Here is a 16,776-nt window from a genome sequence, read left to right as displayed (position 1 = left end):
TTCTTAGCGTAGTAAATGGTTTTGTCTGCATTGGACATGAAGTGATCTTGCTTGTCACTGTGTTACATTTTCCGGCTTTTTTTTTTATTCCATAAAACATATGTTTGGTGTTTGTGTGTATTGATAAATTCTTGGTGCACCTATGGCTAATTGGTGTTGGTAATACAACTAGTAAATGGTGAAATACAGTATAAAAGCACAAATGGTTTGAGGACTATGGAATGAAAGGCTGGATAGCGAATTCATACAACAAAAAAACCACAAGTAACATCTGTATACTGTGATTTATACCTATTAGGGATGATAAACAGAATGAGATATTATTGGCATTTTTCTCCCCTTGCCGCAAGGCTGGGTTAAGGGAGAGCCTGTCTCGTGGAATTTTCCTTTGTCTCTGGCACCACCTTGTTGCCTCAACGAGTCATTACTAGTAGACTCTTTAGCCTTAAAAAAGGGACCGGGGGATCCACAAGAGAAGTCAGCAGGATATTTTGTTTATCATACCACTTTCAACAAATGTGAAAGACTACTTATTTCACTGTGGTAGTTGCTAGAATGTGGTAAACTGCATGTTGATAATGACATTTCCATGTAGTTTCACACCTTTAATTACTGCTTTAATTGTCAGTTTTTATTTTTGCTATTAACTGTTTTGATGCTTTACTTGATTTTTCTCTGTACTACTTCTACTCCATCCTGGAAATACCACTGCCTTTGTTTCTGTACCTCTCCCTCTTCAGTAACTTTGGTATGTGATATACGTACTTCACTAATGCTGTGTGTCAATAAACTCAGCCTTTTGATGCAGTTTTGTATGATACCTTTCACATAATTCTTTCAAGTATTAAATATTCTTTTAATCTTAAGCATTTACTAATGCATTCCATTGAATGGGCCTAATTCTTACTTGTTGACAATAATTTACATCATTACCACTCATATTTTCTACCTTTCTTCACCAGAAATACTTTGGACATTAAAAGGACAGTGGGGAAGTAGTGGCAAAAATACAAGTGACTTTTAAAGTTTGGGGTTTTTTTTGGTATTTTTTGTTTTGTTTGTTTTTTAATTATTATTAGAATTGTTTTGTCTTAGGAGCTAGTTTTGTACAGTTAATTGCCTGTAAATTACTTAAAAATAAATGAATGTTTTAAAGGTCTTAAAGATTAATGCTTTGGGATAACAGACGTAGAATTTGGGAGTAATATATATATAGTATGAATCTTTTGTTCTCTTTTCCTAAACTGATCAGTGCCATGACTTGTTCTTTACATTGCTTACTAAAAACAAAACTTTAAAATCCTGTATTCTTGCAGTCTGCTAGCGGAGGGATCGATAACAGCGTATAGGTTTCTGTGGGGGAAATTTCTAGATAAAACCATCACCCCAGTTTTTTGATTTTCAGGGAGGGTATCGAGCATTAAGATCTCCGTGTTATGCTCCAGAGCATCACTGTCTAGGCTTCTAAGGCTGGGCTGGTTCTGATCCAGGTTTTGCCAAGTGCAAAAGACTTGGCATGTGCTGGGTGGCCTCGCACGCTACTGGTGCTTTGCCCCTTATGAACGAAGGGGAGGGTTTGTTGAGGGGCACCTGGTCAGAACTAAGTAAACTACCCTGCTTTACCAAAACAAATTCCCCTTTCATCCCTGTGAGGAAGTCACTGCGAGTTTAATTGAAGTATGGAAGTTCTGTGCTGCAGGTCTGGTAGCAGAATGACAATATCGCTATTAAACTGGATTTCAGTGCCCTTTCCCACAAAACTAATTCCTTGGCATAATACGCTACACTTCTGTTTCAACTTTCTGACTTCTTTTTTCTTGTTTTCTTTTTCTCGTTTTCCTGTTTATGCTGGGGAAACTTTCTCTTGCTGTCTTACTCTGTCATCTCCAAGGAAAACCCCACCTAAACGGTAAAGGTTTAAACATGTAAATGTCTTTGTAATACTGTTTTTTACTGTCTCAAATGTGAAATGTTCCAGCAGGGAACAAGTTAAAATATTGCAGTTGGGTTAGGGTGATTATAAAGCTGTGCTTGGTTCAGAGAACTGAATCTCTGTTCAGGTGTGCCTGTAGAGCTCACTGTTGCACATCTGCACCCAAACACAGAAGCCGCCTTTAATTGCTGGGAAAAGTCACAGTTCTGCCCGTGTCTTTGTAGCTACCCCAGCCCCGGTGGTCTCTCAAGCTTTTTGTTCACTGCTGTCTCCTCTCCTTGATGCAGTCCCCCGCGGAAGCACATTGTGGACACCTATACAGAGTTTTACCACACACCCACCCACAGTGATGCCAGCAAGAAGCGACTGATTGAAGACACCGAAGACTGGCATCCCCGGACGGGCACCACCCAGTCCCGCTCTTTCCGCATCCTTGCCCAAATCACTGGCACTGATCATAGTGAGTAGTTTGGTGTAAATGAAATAAAAGTAATGGCCTTAGGCAGACAGATGTTTTTAAAAGCTGGGGGCAGGGGTAATAGTAAAGGATTCAGTATCCTCTCTTGCTTTTTCCTTCTTGGAAAGTAAATCCAGTAGGCAGAATTTTGGTGAGCTCTTTAAAAGGGAAAAAGTTGGAGAAGACTGTAGTAGGAAAATATTTCTGTAAACTTCCTGCAATTGCTAAATAGCTCTGGACATACACGTTACTGGCCATTATTCCCAACTGAGTCGAATATTAATACGTTCTAGATAAATCTTAAGATTTCCATTTCTCCTCCCAAAGACTTTGGCAGACACGTATTCGTTGTTTCTTCCCCCCCTCCCCGTATCACCAAAATGGCCATGTTTCTGTTCAAATTCAATGTTCCAGTTAAAATAAGGCGTTGTGAGGCATGTAGAAAATTTTTGAGTGTCATTCAAAGGCATGGGATCTGCAATAATTTAACCAATCAGAAGCATAAAACCATAGTTGCTCATTTTATTCCCACGTCATGTTTCCATCCTCTGCTTATGCTATGGTGTGATTACATATACTGTAGATGAAACAGATAACATGGAGAAGGTAATTTCCAGTCATAATTTTATGGTAAAACTTTAATATTATACTGTTAATTAAAATTAATTGGCTGAGATCTGTAACGTCATGTAAAAGCCACCAGAAGCGCCATCAGGTGATTTGGGCTCAGTCATGTTCAGACTGAGTCAGCCAATGTAGAGGTGATTACTTCATTTTTCTGCTTTTCACAGCTAGTGCTGCAATAAACAAGGCAGTGAGGAAATTGGGGACCCCCTCCCCAGGTGCAGATTTGTTTAAATCGGCTATTGATTCTCTGGTAGAATTACTTGCCAATGATAACATCTCCCCAAACAAGGATTATTGCCCACGTGTGATGAATATTCTGGACTTGGACAGTTACCTGTGGCTCTGCATTGTGCTGGTGTATTAATGGATCATTGTCTGTCTTTGGATTCCCTTCATTAGTCCTCGTAAGGGCAGAATGTGAGACCAAAACATCAAATAACACGTCATCCAGTACTGATGATTTAATCGTGTTGAGAAATGTTGTAAGAAAGTGACTGCCACTACATTTGTCGAACTTAAAATCAGGGCTGGGAATTTACATTACCCCACGTGCAGTCCTCTAGCACCTTGGCGGGTCACAGCCTGGCTGCAAACAGACGTTTGGATTATCACTTGATATAAACCCGCTGGATGGTCATCCAAAAGAAATGCCTCCCAGCTTCCATTCATCTTCCCCTTCTCAACTTGCCTTCCTCAATGCTAGTGTGGAGAGCGGGCCAAGGGCAGAGGCAGAGAGCAGCAGAGCCACCTTTCGGCAGTCCTGCTGGCAAAGGAGCTCCTCAGGTTTGTGGACATACCCCGTGTCTGTTGGGGCATGTTCAGAACCCAGGAGTCCTAATGAGCCTTGTAATGTCCTGCTGTGGTGAATGCATTGGCACAGGGGAGAACCTCCATGTACAGTGGTGCAGTACCTTAGAAAATAAACATTTTCTCTTTTCTTGCAGTGAAAGAACCAGAACATGAAGGTGCAAAGAAGACTAAGTGAGTTGATGTTTTACATTTTTATTACTTTAGTACTTTGCATGTCTGAATTTTTAACTGATAATGTTTGGTGCATTTGAGTGACACGTGGGTGTTGAAAAAATGCTGTTTCTTTTTTTTGCCTTCTACTTCAGCATGTAAAAAAATTTTTCTGAGTAGACCAACCTTTTAAAATTTGTTGGTGTGGTCCAGTATTAATGTTTATGCAGGAGTTTGAGATTTTCCATAAACTTGGACTGATTTCGTTTTCTGTACGAGGTCAGCCTGTCGACATGTTTTCCTTTTCCTAAATTTAAATAGGCGTTTTTGATTTGTGAGTGTGGATCAGATTGCAAGGCATAGCTGGAAAGTATTACTGTTCTGGACTGTGAATGAGGGTCAGCTGTCTCCTGGCTTTGGCATAAGCATACCTCAAAATGAGGACCAACCAGTGGCCAAATCCAATGGTTCTTGCATTTGGTGGGAGTTTTTCTACTGACTTTGCCTAACACTGGATCCAGGTTTTTGACAGAGAGGAAGGCAATGTGTGGATAGGAATAGTGCATGGAGATTGCATGCTCACTTGTGAAACTGCTTAAGACAAAGTTTTTCTTTTTTTCTTTCTTTCTTTCTTTCTTTCTTATTTTTCTTCTGTCGCTTCTTTCCACAGGGAAAAGGTTCCTATCCACGTCTTTAGCCCCAAATATACAAAATTACGTGACTGGCACCATGAAGTCTCAGCACGTGTTCTTAATGTCCAGTGATTTTACCCAAGTTGCAAAAGCAAAATACAAACACTTCCTTTCTTTTCCATCTGCTTTGGAAAAAAAAAAAAAAACCCACAACAAAAAACAACCAAAAAGAAAAAAGAAAACTTATTTCACTAGCCTTACTGCAAGAGAAATTCTAGCCTTTTCTATACTTTTCTAACACTTTCCTACTGATGTGTAAAAAACAAGATGAAAATGTTTTTGTGCTAATCACTAGTTGACAAAAAAAGAGTATTTCGAACAGAACAACTTGGGTGGTTGATTCTCCCAGCGTGGGGGAGGAGATGGCTGTTGCAGTACTTTTTTTGCCTTAAAGGATTAATTTCTATTGCTGAGTTTGAGTTACTGTAGGTTGTTAGAAAGCAGAAAATTATGAACAAAAGAATAAGAAATTGTATTACTTTGATTTTGGGGCTGGGGGAAGAAGACAAAGAGGGACTGTATACATTTATTTTAAACAATTGTACTTACCAGGTAATTATCGCGGATTTCACTGGTTTTTCAGCAGGTCAATTTTAGAGTGGTTGTAAATGTTTTACAAGGTACAGCAAGAAGACAGACTGCCTTTAAGCAAATAAAAAAAAATATTTCCAATGTTGTGAATTGAATTGCAGGCTCAATATAAATATTCCGCTGCTTAGATTAGTAATATGTTCATATTATGGAAAACTTAGAAAAAATCGAGCAGAATGTTGCTGTGTACCTGTAAGAGCTTCAACACAATCTTCTAACACGAACAAGACAAGATAGTAGTATTTATTTTATTACAGAGTGAAGCTCATAGGCTTTCTTTTCTTGTGTTTATAAAAGCTTCATGGCCCTATGGTTCTCCTGTAAAATAATGTATTATAGTAGCTACACATCATTAATTTATGCTTTCTGAAGCTTGAAGAGTATTTTAATAAAATTTGCTTTTATCTTAGCTCTGTCTGTTTTTCTTTTGAGTCTCTCTGACTCTTTGAATAGTCTTCTCGTGCACGGAGCTGTGACTTCATTGCACCGTCAGGTGATAGTAAGAGAAAGAATTGGATCACTGCTGCGTAGTAGAAACAATCTGAGCTGTACAAAACTATCATAGTAGTAACGTTCCTGATCATGTTAAAAATGGGGTATGTGTCAAAGCCCACACAAGATTTGCAGAAATCAATAAAATTGTTGATCTTTTGGGGGGCTACAGGAGTAAGAATTCTACTAAGTGAAACTTGCTCTTGGCTTTTGCAATGCTTATTGAATCAGAAGTTTCAAACCTCAAAGGTGAATTGTAAAGCGCATATAAAAGCCCAATCTTTCATAACTGCTTAATGAGAACCATGTCAATTGGCTTGTAGTTTGTGCAGCTGACCTACAAGCTTTTCTGACGGGATTAGTCCTGTGAACAGATTGGTGTCCACTGCAAATGCTTCTGCAGACTTGTCTTGGTTTTTTGTTTTGTTTTTTGTTTTGTTCTTTATTTATTGCTCAACCTCAGAAACTGAAAGGAGACCTCCGGAAGCATTTTAAGCTTGTGTTACCTTTTCAGATGGTTTATACAGGTATACAGTAGAGTAGTAGCTTATGGTATCTGTCATTTTATCTTTAGGAAAAGCCAAACAGAAAATGGAGCCTTCAGGTAATAGCCCAGTTATCTAACACTAACAGTCACCCATGTGGATGTCTAACAATGCACAGCATTAAGTACAATTAGATTTGCACTGGTAATGATGGACCAAGGCATATGACATCTTACACACCTTTGGGTTAACCCCTTAGGGGCAGTATGGGAAAACACTCACTTTAGTAATTCCACTAAAGACTGTTTTGATGAGAAGTGCCATCAGTTTGATTCCCTGCCCCCACTATCGTGTAACTTGTGAGTACTGTGTCACTAAACCCAAGTGTGTTACTGAGTGCACGTACGCCACATTTGATTGAATACTGTGTATTAAACTAGGAATGTGAAGTAGTGTATTAAAATTGTTCTGCTGAGTGGGGGTTTCAGAGGGATATCAGTGCAATGAAGACTATGAAAGGTTATCAATTAGACTCTCTGTAGTTCATTGATGCAATGAGAACTATGAAATGTATCAATTAGACTCTGTAAAGTTTTCTTTGTAAGGGCAGAATGGTTTAACCTTCAAGTATTTTTGTGTTTTGGAGATTTTCCTAGGTAATGAGAATATCTTCACATTGTTATTTAGCATACCGTTTTGTTTATCTATCTTGCCAGCCCTTATCTCTTTGAAGGGTGAGTTGCTTCAGCAAGAAATGGAAGAAAAAGCCTCTCTAAATAATCCAAAGCATAGATTTTGTTTTGATTAAAATTAAACATAGGTAGTCATAGAATCTATGTATTGAGGATATGCATATACTTTGAGAAGGGCTACCAAAATTATAAATATAATAAAGTTTGCTATAAATTCATAGTAACAATTCGCCAGTGCCAAAAACGTTCTAAGAATGTGTGAAATGAATTTCATTTACTGCTTTAAAGATGTCATCTCTTCGCCAATTATCCCCACTGTACCACACTTGTTGATGCTACATTTTGGACTTTGTAACCGTTTCCAAAACAGCTTTTCAGTTTGCACGTGGATAACATACCCTAGCTTGTGTCTGATTCCCAGCCTAAGTCTGATCTTCTGAAAAAAGTGTTCTGACTGGCTTTTGATATAAATGAATAAGCTTACATTTAGAAGATTAAAACCTAGAAGGATGAATATGGCAAACAATGAAATAGAAACTTATCTTCCATCAGTAATCTACAGATAAATAACTCAATAACAGTTTTTCAGCCAAGCATTATCCAAGACACGTGCCCTGTAGATTTTTTTTTTTTTTTTATTGTTCATCCCTAAACTGTAACTCACTAAGAATTTTTGTATGGATAGGATAGATTTTTCAGCAGCTGGAACGTCAGGAAATAGAAATGGAAAGCCCCCACTGAAGTATACAAATTACAACTCTTAAAAAAGTTACTTAAAGCTTAGAAAAGCAATGTCTAGCCTTTATGTAAATTTTATGTGTTTTAGTAACTGATCAGTTCTAATTCTGCAGCACCCTATTTCCAAGTGTATTTTAGATGTTGACTTTTAATCATCTCCTCTTGAGCAACCAGGTACAGATTTGGCTTTGGCCTTAAATTGTAGAGTCAGTTCATTGTCATGAGTGAAGATGTGTCTGGATTTTCCAGATTTCTAGTTTAGCTAATCTGTAGCCACTGGAAAATATTTGTACCACTCTTGATCAGTCCTGAAAGCAACCTGTCATAAATCATGTGTTTATTTTTCCCCCTCATGCCATAAATATCTGTAAAGCATACCTGCAGATCTACCTAACGGAGCAGCAACCCAGGACACCTCTGTAGCTCCCCAGACTTCGGAGATGCCACCTGCACCAGAATTTCCATCCACACCTTTACCACCCATGAGGTCTGCTCCCTGGTCATTCCCAAGTCTGTTCAATAAGTTTCAACATTTAAGGCACTCTACTTTATTAAGATACTTAATTCTGAGTGCTTATATATATATCTATCTATATACATATATATATATATATATAGGCAGTAGTGCCTATACTTGTGGCTAACGTAGTCTGCTCAAAACTTGTGGCTGTGATTGCTATCTATGTCATAGTTTACTTTTTTTAATTACAATGAGATGTCTGATGGGTGCTTTCCTTCAAGTAGAGGGTTTTAAGACAACATTTTCTAGATTTTTTTTTCCCCCTATCACAACTGAAAAAAAGAAAGGATATGAAAAAAATCTGACAAATACATTGTCTAACCTCCACAAATCTAACACCCTAAAAAAAGTTGCACCAAAAAGTGTATAAAAATTAGGGAGTGAATCCCATGAGCACTTCTGTTTCTTTTCCAGTATTTCCTAAAAGTTAAGTTTTCCATCACATAATACACTACTAAATATGTGTTCCAAATTTGTAAATGTAAAATGCAACTTGGCTTTCTGTGTTTATAAGCAGCAGAACACTTCTCAGCCTTCACTAAAAATGTGATTCTTCCTAAGTGTTTTGTGCATTGTTTATCCCTCTTATTTGTATTTTGCTGTAAATGCCACTTCCACCCCCCCCCCCCCGCCCCACTTTACTAACACTTCCATGAACAGTATCTCCTGTTCAGCATACTGTTTCAATGTGGATTAAAAATCTCTTTCTCTGTGTGTCTCCATTTTGGTTTTATTTCTGTGAATGGAGTGAAAATGGTGCGAGACCAGAACCTGCCACCACTCCTTTGCTGGTAGCAGGGTGCTCCCCTGGCAGCGTCCCCTCTCCCAGACTTTCTGAACACGTTGCTGCAGCAGTTCCTGGGAGGTAAATCATTCAGAGAGGGTTTAAAGTCAGTGGACTATCTATCTATATGTTATTCTAGCCTAGATTTGTCTGTCTTGGGGGAGAGAGGGTTGTCTGTCATTCACTTAAAATAAACTTTATCAATCTGCCGTGACTAGGGGTTTTCCTGAAATGGTAGGAGCGGGCAGAAGAGAAATGAAATGAAGCTGAGCAGATTGATGAACAGTCTTGTGGATACCAGTTAAAATAAGAGACTGTTTAGTGTGTGTCAGTATGTTGTCCATGGGTGCCTACCCTGTCACCTGGATGGAGTAACTTTTTAGTGGTCTCAACTCAAAAGTGAATTCAGATTTCTTCAACACACAGAAAAGTGCCTTTAAGAATATAAAATATTTTTAAACAAGTGGATTACTTGGTTCATAACACTGTGCTGTGCTATGATGCAATCAAAGAAAACGAAATGATTATCTGGCAAATTTGCTGTCATTGGCCTTGGATTGCTTCACTGGCACTTATCTTGGCACATTGGTGGTGTTTGGGAGGTCATCTATAAGTACTAGACAGCGATGGTAATTTGGAGAGTTGTGATCATGTTATTGAAGGTCAGTAACATTTTGTGACTGTTTGTATTTCATAGTGCGAGAGTGTTTTTTAATTCCAGATGGCTAGTGTTTGTTACTCGTGCTCAAGCACAAAGTTAAAACATGAATCAAAGCTGTTCCTTTAAAAAGGAGAATTGAATGATCAGTGCCTGGTCCCGCCAGGCCCCTAGGCAGACACTTGTCCTTTCGAGAAGCATACAGGAATATGCTGTTGCCATGCCTGTGTGGGCTTTCTGCAACTAAAAGCTTACTACTAAGATTTGTGATAGACAGTTTCCCCTTTAAAGCAGTAGTGTCAATCAGCTGAGAGGGATGAGGTGAAACCTTGCAAGAAAAAGTGGAGCCTGGTTTGCTGCAGTGTCATTTGAAGGTTTTGTTGGTGTCTGGGAGAAGCGGGTACCTTCACGCCCTAATGTGAGATCAGGCAGGAAGGGGCAGTGGGTGACGATAGAGGTTTGCTTGGCCAGCCAGTACCTTCATGGTAACATCTGGTTTGAGCCAATATAGAAAAGATTTGTTTCTGATGGTTTCAGCAGCATGTTCTTCTAAATCCCGGGAAGGAGATGGAGGGGTAGTTATGGGTCACCAAAGATGAAAAGTACATGCAAAAGGTGTATGGCAATAGTGGTGGCTTGTTTGGTTTGGGTTTTGTGTTTTTTTGTGTTGTGGTATTTTGTGTTTGGTTTTGGTTTGGTCTGGGTTTTGGTGGTGTGTGTTTGTGTGTTTGTTTTTTGTTTTTTGTTTTTGTTGGGGTTTTTTTGGGGGGGTGTGGGGGGTGTGGCTCCTAAGCGGAACTCCTGGGATGAAATGGGCAGGGGGAGAATTACTACTTCAATAATTGATTTTCATGTCTACCACTGAAACTCTTGTATGATTGTACCTACTGAGCTGCAAATGCCTTGCAGATACTGATGTAACAACTCTCTTCTCCTGTTTCTAGTTATTGTGTTCTCACTACTGTCACTAGTAGTGAACTCTACTAAGGAATTCTTTCTAAATTCTAGTTCTGGATCTGTGTCCAGGGAAAGGAAATTTTAAATCTACTCTCACTCAAGACCTATGGCGCTAAGTTTATTATTTGGCAAAATTAACCTAGCAAGAGAACAGCTTTAAAATGAGCCACAGGAGATCAGAAAGGACAGCTATAATCATGGTGGTTCAGGATGAGAGCTGAAGTGTTTATACAAATAGTGAAAAAAGGAGATGGATGAGCATTTTCTACTCAAGAAGGGCAGCAATCTAAGCAGCTTCTGCAGAGTTGTAGAAGGAAGGATTAGCACTGAGTGTGGGAAGGAAAGCGTAAATTATTTGACAAAGCTTTGTAGTCTTGATTCTCTCCTGAAACAAGAGGTCATCCGTGTAGCAACTATGTTTGATGTTTACGTTTTGTTTCTGAGCCAATGTCACGGCTTGTATAACACTTTCAGGTGGGAAACGTGCCCAAAGCTGATCTCCAAGATCCCCTTTTTACAATGTTAGCTATCAGAAATCCATATAGAGCAATTGGTGAGTGCCATATCAGATTTTAGGTAAAGCAGAACTGGGCCATCCAAAGGTCAGCAGACTTGCTTTTGCCACTAAACCCCCACATTTATCATCAGTGACTGGCATAGGTCTTTATTTTCCTAATCGGCTTCATCTTTTCTTGGCTGAAGCTCTGTGTGATTTTTACCACCCACTACTGAACCACCAAGAAGGAGAAAGAGCTTGCTGTGAAACGTATGAAGGATCTGGTTTTGATTACTGGATTAAAGTTAGATTCACTGCTTATAAGGCAGACTTCATAATGTAAAGTATAATGCTTTTTTTATCGTAGTTTTAGTTCTTTATTGAAAGCCTAAACTAGTCATATGGCAGTATACCCAACTACTGTAATTTATAGTGTATTATTACTCAATTTCATATATGTGATCTTCTCCTATAAGTTGAAGAGTGAAATATTTAAGAGCAATTGCAGCCTTTCCAGAAAGTTGCAAACAGTAACCTTAAAAAGTCACTCTGGCAACTTTAGACCATGTAAACCACAGAATCTGGCACTTTGTGAGAAATATATAAAGCAGATCCCATGCCAGAAAGTCGTTGGGTTGCTCTTAATAGACATGTTTTTTACAGTTGTACAGACCTACTTTTATCTTCTTTTAATGGAATTATTCCTGATAGTCATAAATACAAAGATTTAGTATTAAATAGTAGGTAGTAATCCTATTTTTTGTTGTGTACTTTCCGATTAGTGGATAGCCAAGAATATTCTCTGCAGAAATTGTGATCTTGGAGAGTAATTTCTTGCTCTTTTTCCAGCTACTGCCAAAGCAAGTGAAAAATTGAAATATAATGAGTATGTACGTATGAATATTTGGACTCGGCTTGCTCTCCCTTTGGAACATATACTCAGTGGGATTTATTCCCCTTCCCCTCACCTTCTTCAAAGTCTTTTTTATAATTTATAAAGCTTCGCAAAGACACTGTATGAAGTTCTGGAGAACTTGAGGGCCGATGCAGGAAAGGGCATAATCCGTGCATATCCCTGGTTTGTCCTGAATTGTTGTAAGTGATGCTGTATGCTCCTCAACTTGGCCAGATCTCCTTTTGTGGTGGATCTGATGTTTCTGTATCTGTTTTCCTAAGTGACTTCCCTGGGTTGTGGTGGTCATGCAAAAGGCAATTTGCAAAGACAGGAGTTGCTCATTTAATGGTCAGATGAACGATGGGTTGGGAGAGGAGTGGAGGTCTCAGACTGACTGAACTAAAATGGTCAGATCTTTTATGGTTGCCTTGGTTTGGTGACAAGCAAGAGGAAGCAGAATATGGGAGAAAATACTGCTTTCCTGTGGTGAATGCTGCTTGTCCTTCTGCTTTCTTTTACTTCAGAGAACTTGTGTTTGAGAACCCTTTGGAAGCCTTACCCAAGTGTGCACCTCACCCCCCTGCAGTTGTTCAGGTTTTAAATACCAGCAGCCAAAGTAGCCACAGGGTCTAAAATGTCATCTGCTTACACTAGGTGGAATTTCTAATATGCTGGTTGTGCTCTTGTCCAAACTTGTTGAGTAACTACTTTAAACTATCCAAATAGTTTGGGTTTGTGTTAAACAAGCCTAGTTCTAAGCTGTCAAGCTTCAGCTGTAAAAATGCCCCAAAGAGTCAGTTTCAGCATGGTCTGATTCCTCAGGGATAAGTAAGTTGTTCCTAGGGAAAGAAAAAAAACATCCTTACGTATGCTACTCATTCTTCTTACAAAAGATGCAAGAACGCCAGCTAGAAAGATTTGTCCGTTACAGTTAGATATTTTAAAGCAAATGAGAGGTTTCTTCTCCGTATGTTTTCTTGTTATAATTACTTGTGTAATTAACATCATCTAGGAAAATAACGGTGGAGTTGCCTGCTGCAGATGCAGCAAGCTTTTTGACAGCTGATACAGCACCTCCTCTCCCAGTGAAGTGTGCTGTGGCCACGCAGACCTCCGAGCTCCCCCTGCCCACCGCTGCAGCCCTGCCTGTGGAAATGGCCCTTGGGCTGTCTCCTGCTCCCACCAGGTACATCTGAGCAAGCTGCATTAAAACAGGCACAAGCAGAAACTATAATTTTACTATAATTTTACATACAGTTTCACCTGGTGGGGGTTTTTTTTGGTGTTTTTTTGTTTGGTTGGTTGGTTTTTTTGTGATGATGTAATCAAGATGGAGCAGCTTACAGAGAGAGGGTCTCCTGACCCTCATGCTGCTCTGGATGTTTGCATAGTGATTAGAAATTTGAGTAGCTTCTAGACAGAAGTTAGAAAAATAATTAAAGTGGCCCTTAGATGGAGGTGGAGAAACCAGTCATGGGCAGGAGATTTGGTTGGAAGGTGTCTTAGTCAGCAGTTGCTGATGTGGGTTGGATCTATAGTGTCAAAGTGTGGAAGAAGGTTTTTGGGGAAAGGCACAGCAGGGTGCACGTAATGTATGATGCTTTGATATTCCACACTTCATTCACCTGCCTTTCAATTGTTACTCACCCTTGCTACAAAATGGGTACTTTTCAGTTGTCCAGTAGCATTAACTTGTGTAGTGATGGGACATCCAGAGTACAGTGTTCATCAATAGGAAAAGTAAGTGCTTCCCTCAGTAATTAACACTCTGGGATATTAAACCGTAGCTGTGGGTTTGGTTTTTTTTTTTATGGTTAAAGAGAGCTGTTAGAAGTCCTTAAATTAACTCCTCTCAAGCTTCAGTTAGCATTGTCAGAGGTGTAATAAGTGTTTGAGTAATGACTTTTCTTCTCTTGCTGCTTTTGGGCAGGCATGAAGCTTCTCTGCCTACTTGTGAACCGAATTCTTTCAATAAAATCTCAAGCTGTCAGTCTAAATCATCTGTAAGTCATACAAGGTAAATCTTTTAAGGTATGTACAGCAGACTGCTAGGTATAAGCAAGATTTTCAGGCAGCATTTCTGCATTTACATCTGAGAAGTGGTATAAAAATATAGTGGTGTAAGTGTTCTGTTGATTTCTGCAATGATTTTAAAAAAATACACAACAATCCTGTGAATAACCTTGAAATTTCAAGACAAGAGCCTGAGTTATGAATTCACCACTGTAGAAATAATTCCAGAGCCAGTCTGATCTTTCACTTTTTATTTTATTTTTTTATTTATTTTGCCTGTTCACATTCTTCCCAACCCAGATAATAAGTAGGGAAAAAGAAAAGGGGGTGAAGAGCATGCTGCATTTGGTAAAGGTGGTATAAATAGACCTGCTGAAGTTATATCAGCAAATATTCCAAATTTTTCCATGTTTATTATTTATTATGAAAAAAAAGGAGAAGTTAAATTACCTTTAGGGCTCTTTCTGTCAGCACAATGGAGACTTAGATGGATCCCCGTGGAGTGTCCTGGGCCTTGGTTCAGTGGGAATGACTAAGGGGTGCAAGACAGAGTATGGGATGGGGAATTTGAAGGGTGATAGATGCTGAATGCTGACTTGATAAAGGGAAAGTTTTATTTGTGGGTGAAATCAAAATTGTGTTTTTCTGTATTAGTATTCAGGTGGCTAATACGTTGCCTGATGTCTCTGTGAGTTGGGAACCTACAATCCCATAACTTTCCGATGTTTAATGCGGTCTGGTATTGTGCTGTCTTTCTGTCAATATTTCCTGCTTTCTTTGTTTTCTTGTCTGTTGGTTCAAAGCTTCTGTGCTAGAAAAGTACTGCTGGAAAATCCTTTTGGAAGTCTGCCCACGTTTGGATCTCCTTCTCTTCCCATTCTTTCTCCTTTCAAGCAGAGATCAAAAATTAAGAGTGTGGCTGCTGCTGCAGTGTCTGCTGCCATTGCTGTCCGGGCCAGGTAGACATCAACTTTAAAAGGAACATTTTCTAATATGGTTTTAGAAAGTTCAAGCTCATACAAGAATAATCAGTGCCTGGCATGGTTGCAAAATCAGCTTTTTCACAGTTGCATGGTGGGCAAGTCTTTAGAATATGTCCAAGGCTCCCATGACCTGTTTTTAAATGAGCTCCAGACTGCTGCTCTGAACTTTGGTGCGTGATTTTACCTTTCTCATCCTCATGATACCTATTTTACTGTTCAGTTAGTAAACTAGCTGTAAATAACAATTGTGTTATATGGGTTACAGAATAATCTGCATCTCTGAGTAACCTTTGGACGCTTGAAGTCAGTAACTCTGAGTTCCATCCAAGTTGTACAACATTGCTTTTTATAAAGGCTTAGACCAGTGGTCTCAAGTGTTTCAATCAGGCATTCATATCAATAAACATTTTTGGAGCATGCAATATATGTTTATTTATATATTTCTAAATTATATAGATGTCCTAATGTACTGATATATTATGTACATTTTAAAGCATACAAAAAGCAGAAATGTAAAAAGTATGAGAAAAAGATGAAATAAACACTATTTTCAAAATATTTTCTATTTTACTTTATTAATGGTAAAAATAAAATAAAACGAATTTACCCTTCACACCCAATGTGTTGTCCATCCCCTGTGGTGCGCAACCTCCAGCTTGGGGGCTACTTATTTAGATGTAATTTCTGCACCAGTTATCCTAGGTTCAGTTTCTCCATACTGTTACAGAATTTATTGGCTTTTCACAAGGGTTTTAGGGTTTTCAGTCATCCCAGCCAGCTTAAACTTTGGTCACCTGGTTTCTTTACCTGTTCTTTTTAAACGCTTACTAGACTCTCTGAACCTAGCGTCTACCGCTCGCTTTTGGATGCTCTGCTCATCACACCTGTCACTGAGCCGCCTCTGCAGGCCATCAGGCCCCCCAGGAAGTGCACAAGTGCTCTGGAATTGCAAAAGAGCAAGAGGTATTGTCTGAGTGTGGTGCATGGTTGGTACTTAGGACTTGCAAGAAACTGGCTTTTCCTTCAAAAGCCTGTTTCTGTCGTCTGCATGCTTGAAGCAGTCTGCCTGCTGTGGTCTTTGGCACCAAGTCACCAGCCCCCAGATATGACTGGTTTTGCCTCTTTGCAGAGCTAATGTGCACCCTGGTCCTGCTGGTGGTGTTTGTGCAAGTCCACCATACTAAGCAAAGGTTTCCTCGCTGGCATCAGGTGCCCTGCTAAGACACACGGTGCTGTTTGTGTTGCACCACCAGCCTCCAAGGGAGGCACCATCACTCTGAATAGCCGACTGGAGAAGAAACCAGGTATTCTGGCTTGAAACCTCTGTCCAGGTGAATTATTTGCAACAGTTCCTTGAACAAGTAAGGGACGTGTTCGGCTGCAAGGGTGCTCCGTGAACAAAGAGCTGCTCTTTTTCAAAACTCACTTTTAATGCATAAAATCAAATAACTGGCATGTGGTGCATTTAAAATTATGTGCTGTCTTGGCCCTTTGTTCCCGCACTGATTCTGTTCAGCGCACAGGACTTTTTGTTTTCATTTGCTAACCGCAGCTATGTTAACACTCGCTTCTGTGGCAAGCTGCTTTTATGTAACTGACTTCAGCCTCAAAGGCAGAAATCTATTTGGTTATTTTACAGGACAGTATGTATTAAGTTGTGCTGAGGAAGAAATAGTTTGTGGGTTTTCATGTACTTATTTGCATCTTCACAAGAGTAAAACTGTTCTAAATGTAAGGCCCAGTTATAAGTGGAACTGACATCCACTTGATGTTGAAACCTCTGTTGAGTGAGTTCTTCCCCTC

General features: G+C 39.4%; 1 protein-coding gene across 9 annotated transcripts in view; it reads left to right on the top strand.

Moving 5' to 3' along the window:
• Positions 1-16,776, top strand: part of PDLIM5 (PDZ and LIM domain 5) — a 132,997-nt gene that overhangs the window by 77,079 nt on the left and 39,142 nt on the right. For 5 of the 9 annotated variants that reach the window (XM_055722198.1, XM_055721915.1, XM_055721993.1 and 2 more), the window contains 2 exons: positions 2,221-2,393; positions 3,962-3,998. In XM_055722198.1, the coding sequence (XP_055578173.1) occupies positions 2,221-2,393; positions 3,962-3,998 (210 nt within the window). Of the gene's footprint in view, positions 1-1,891; positions 1,910-2,220; positions 2,394-3,961; positions 3,999-4,647; positions 8,898-16,776 lie in introns of those variants that run through there. The other 4 variants (XM_055722414.1, XM_055722338.1, XM_055722473.1 and 1 more) reach the window with 3 other exon arrangements.

Source organism: Falco cherrug, chromosome 1 (genome assembly GCF_023634085.1).
Source record: "Falco cherrug isolate bFalChe1 chromosome 1, bFalChe1.pri, whole genome shotgun sequence".
NCBI lineage: Eukaryota > Metazoa > Chordata > Aves > Falconiformes > Falconidae > Falco > Falco cherrug.
This window is presented reverse-complemented; position numbering and strand designations above follow the sequence as displayed.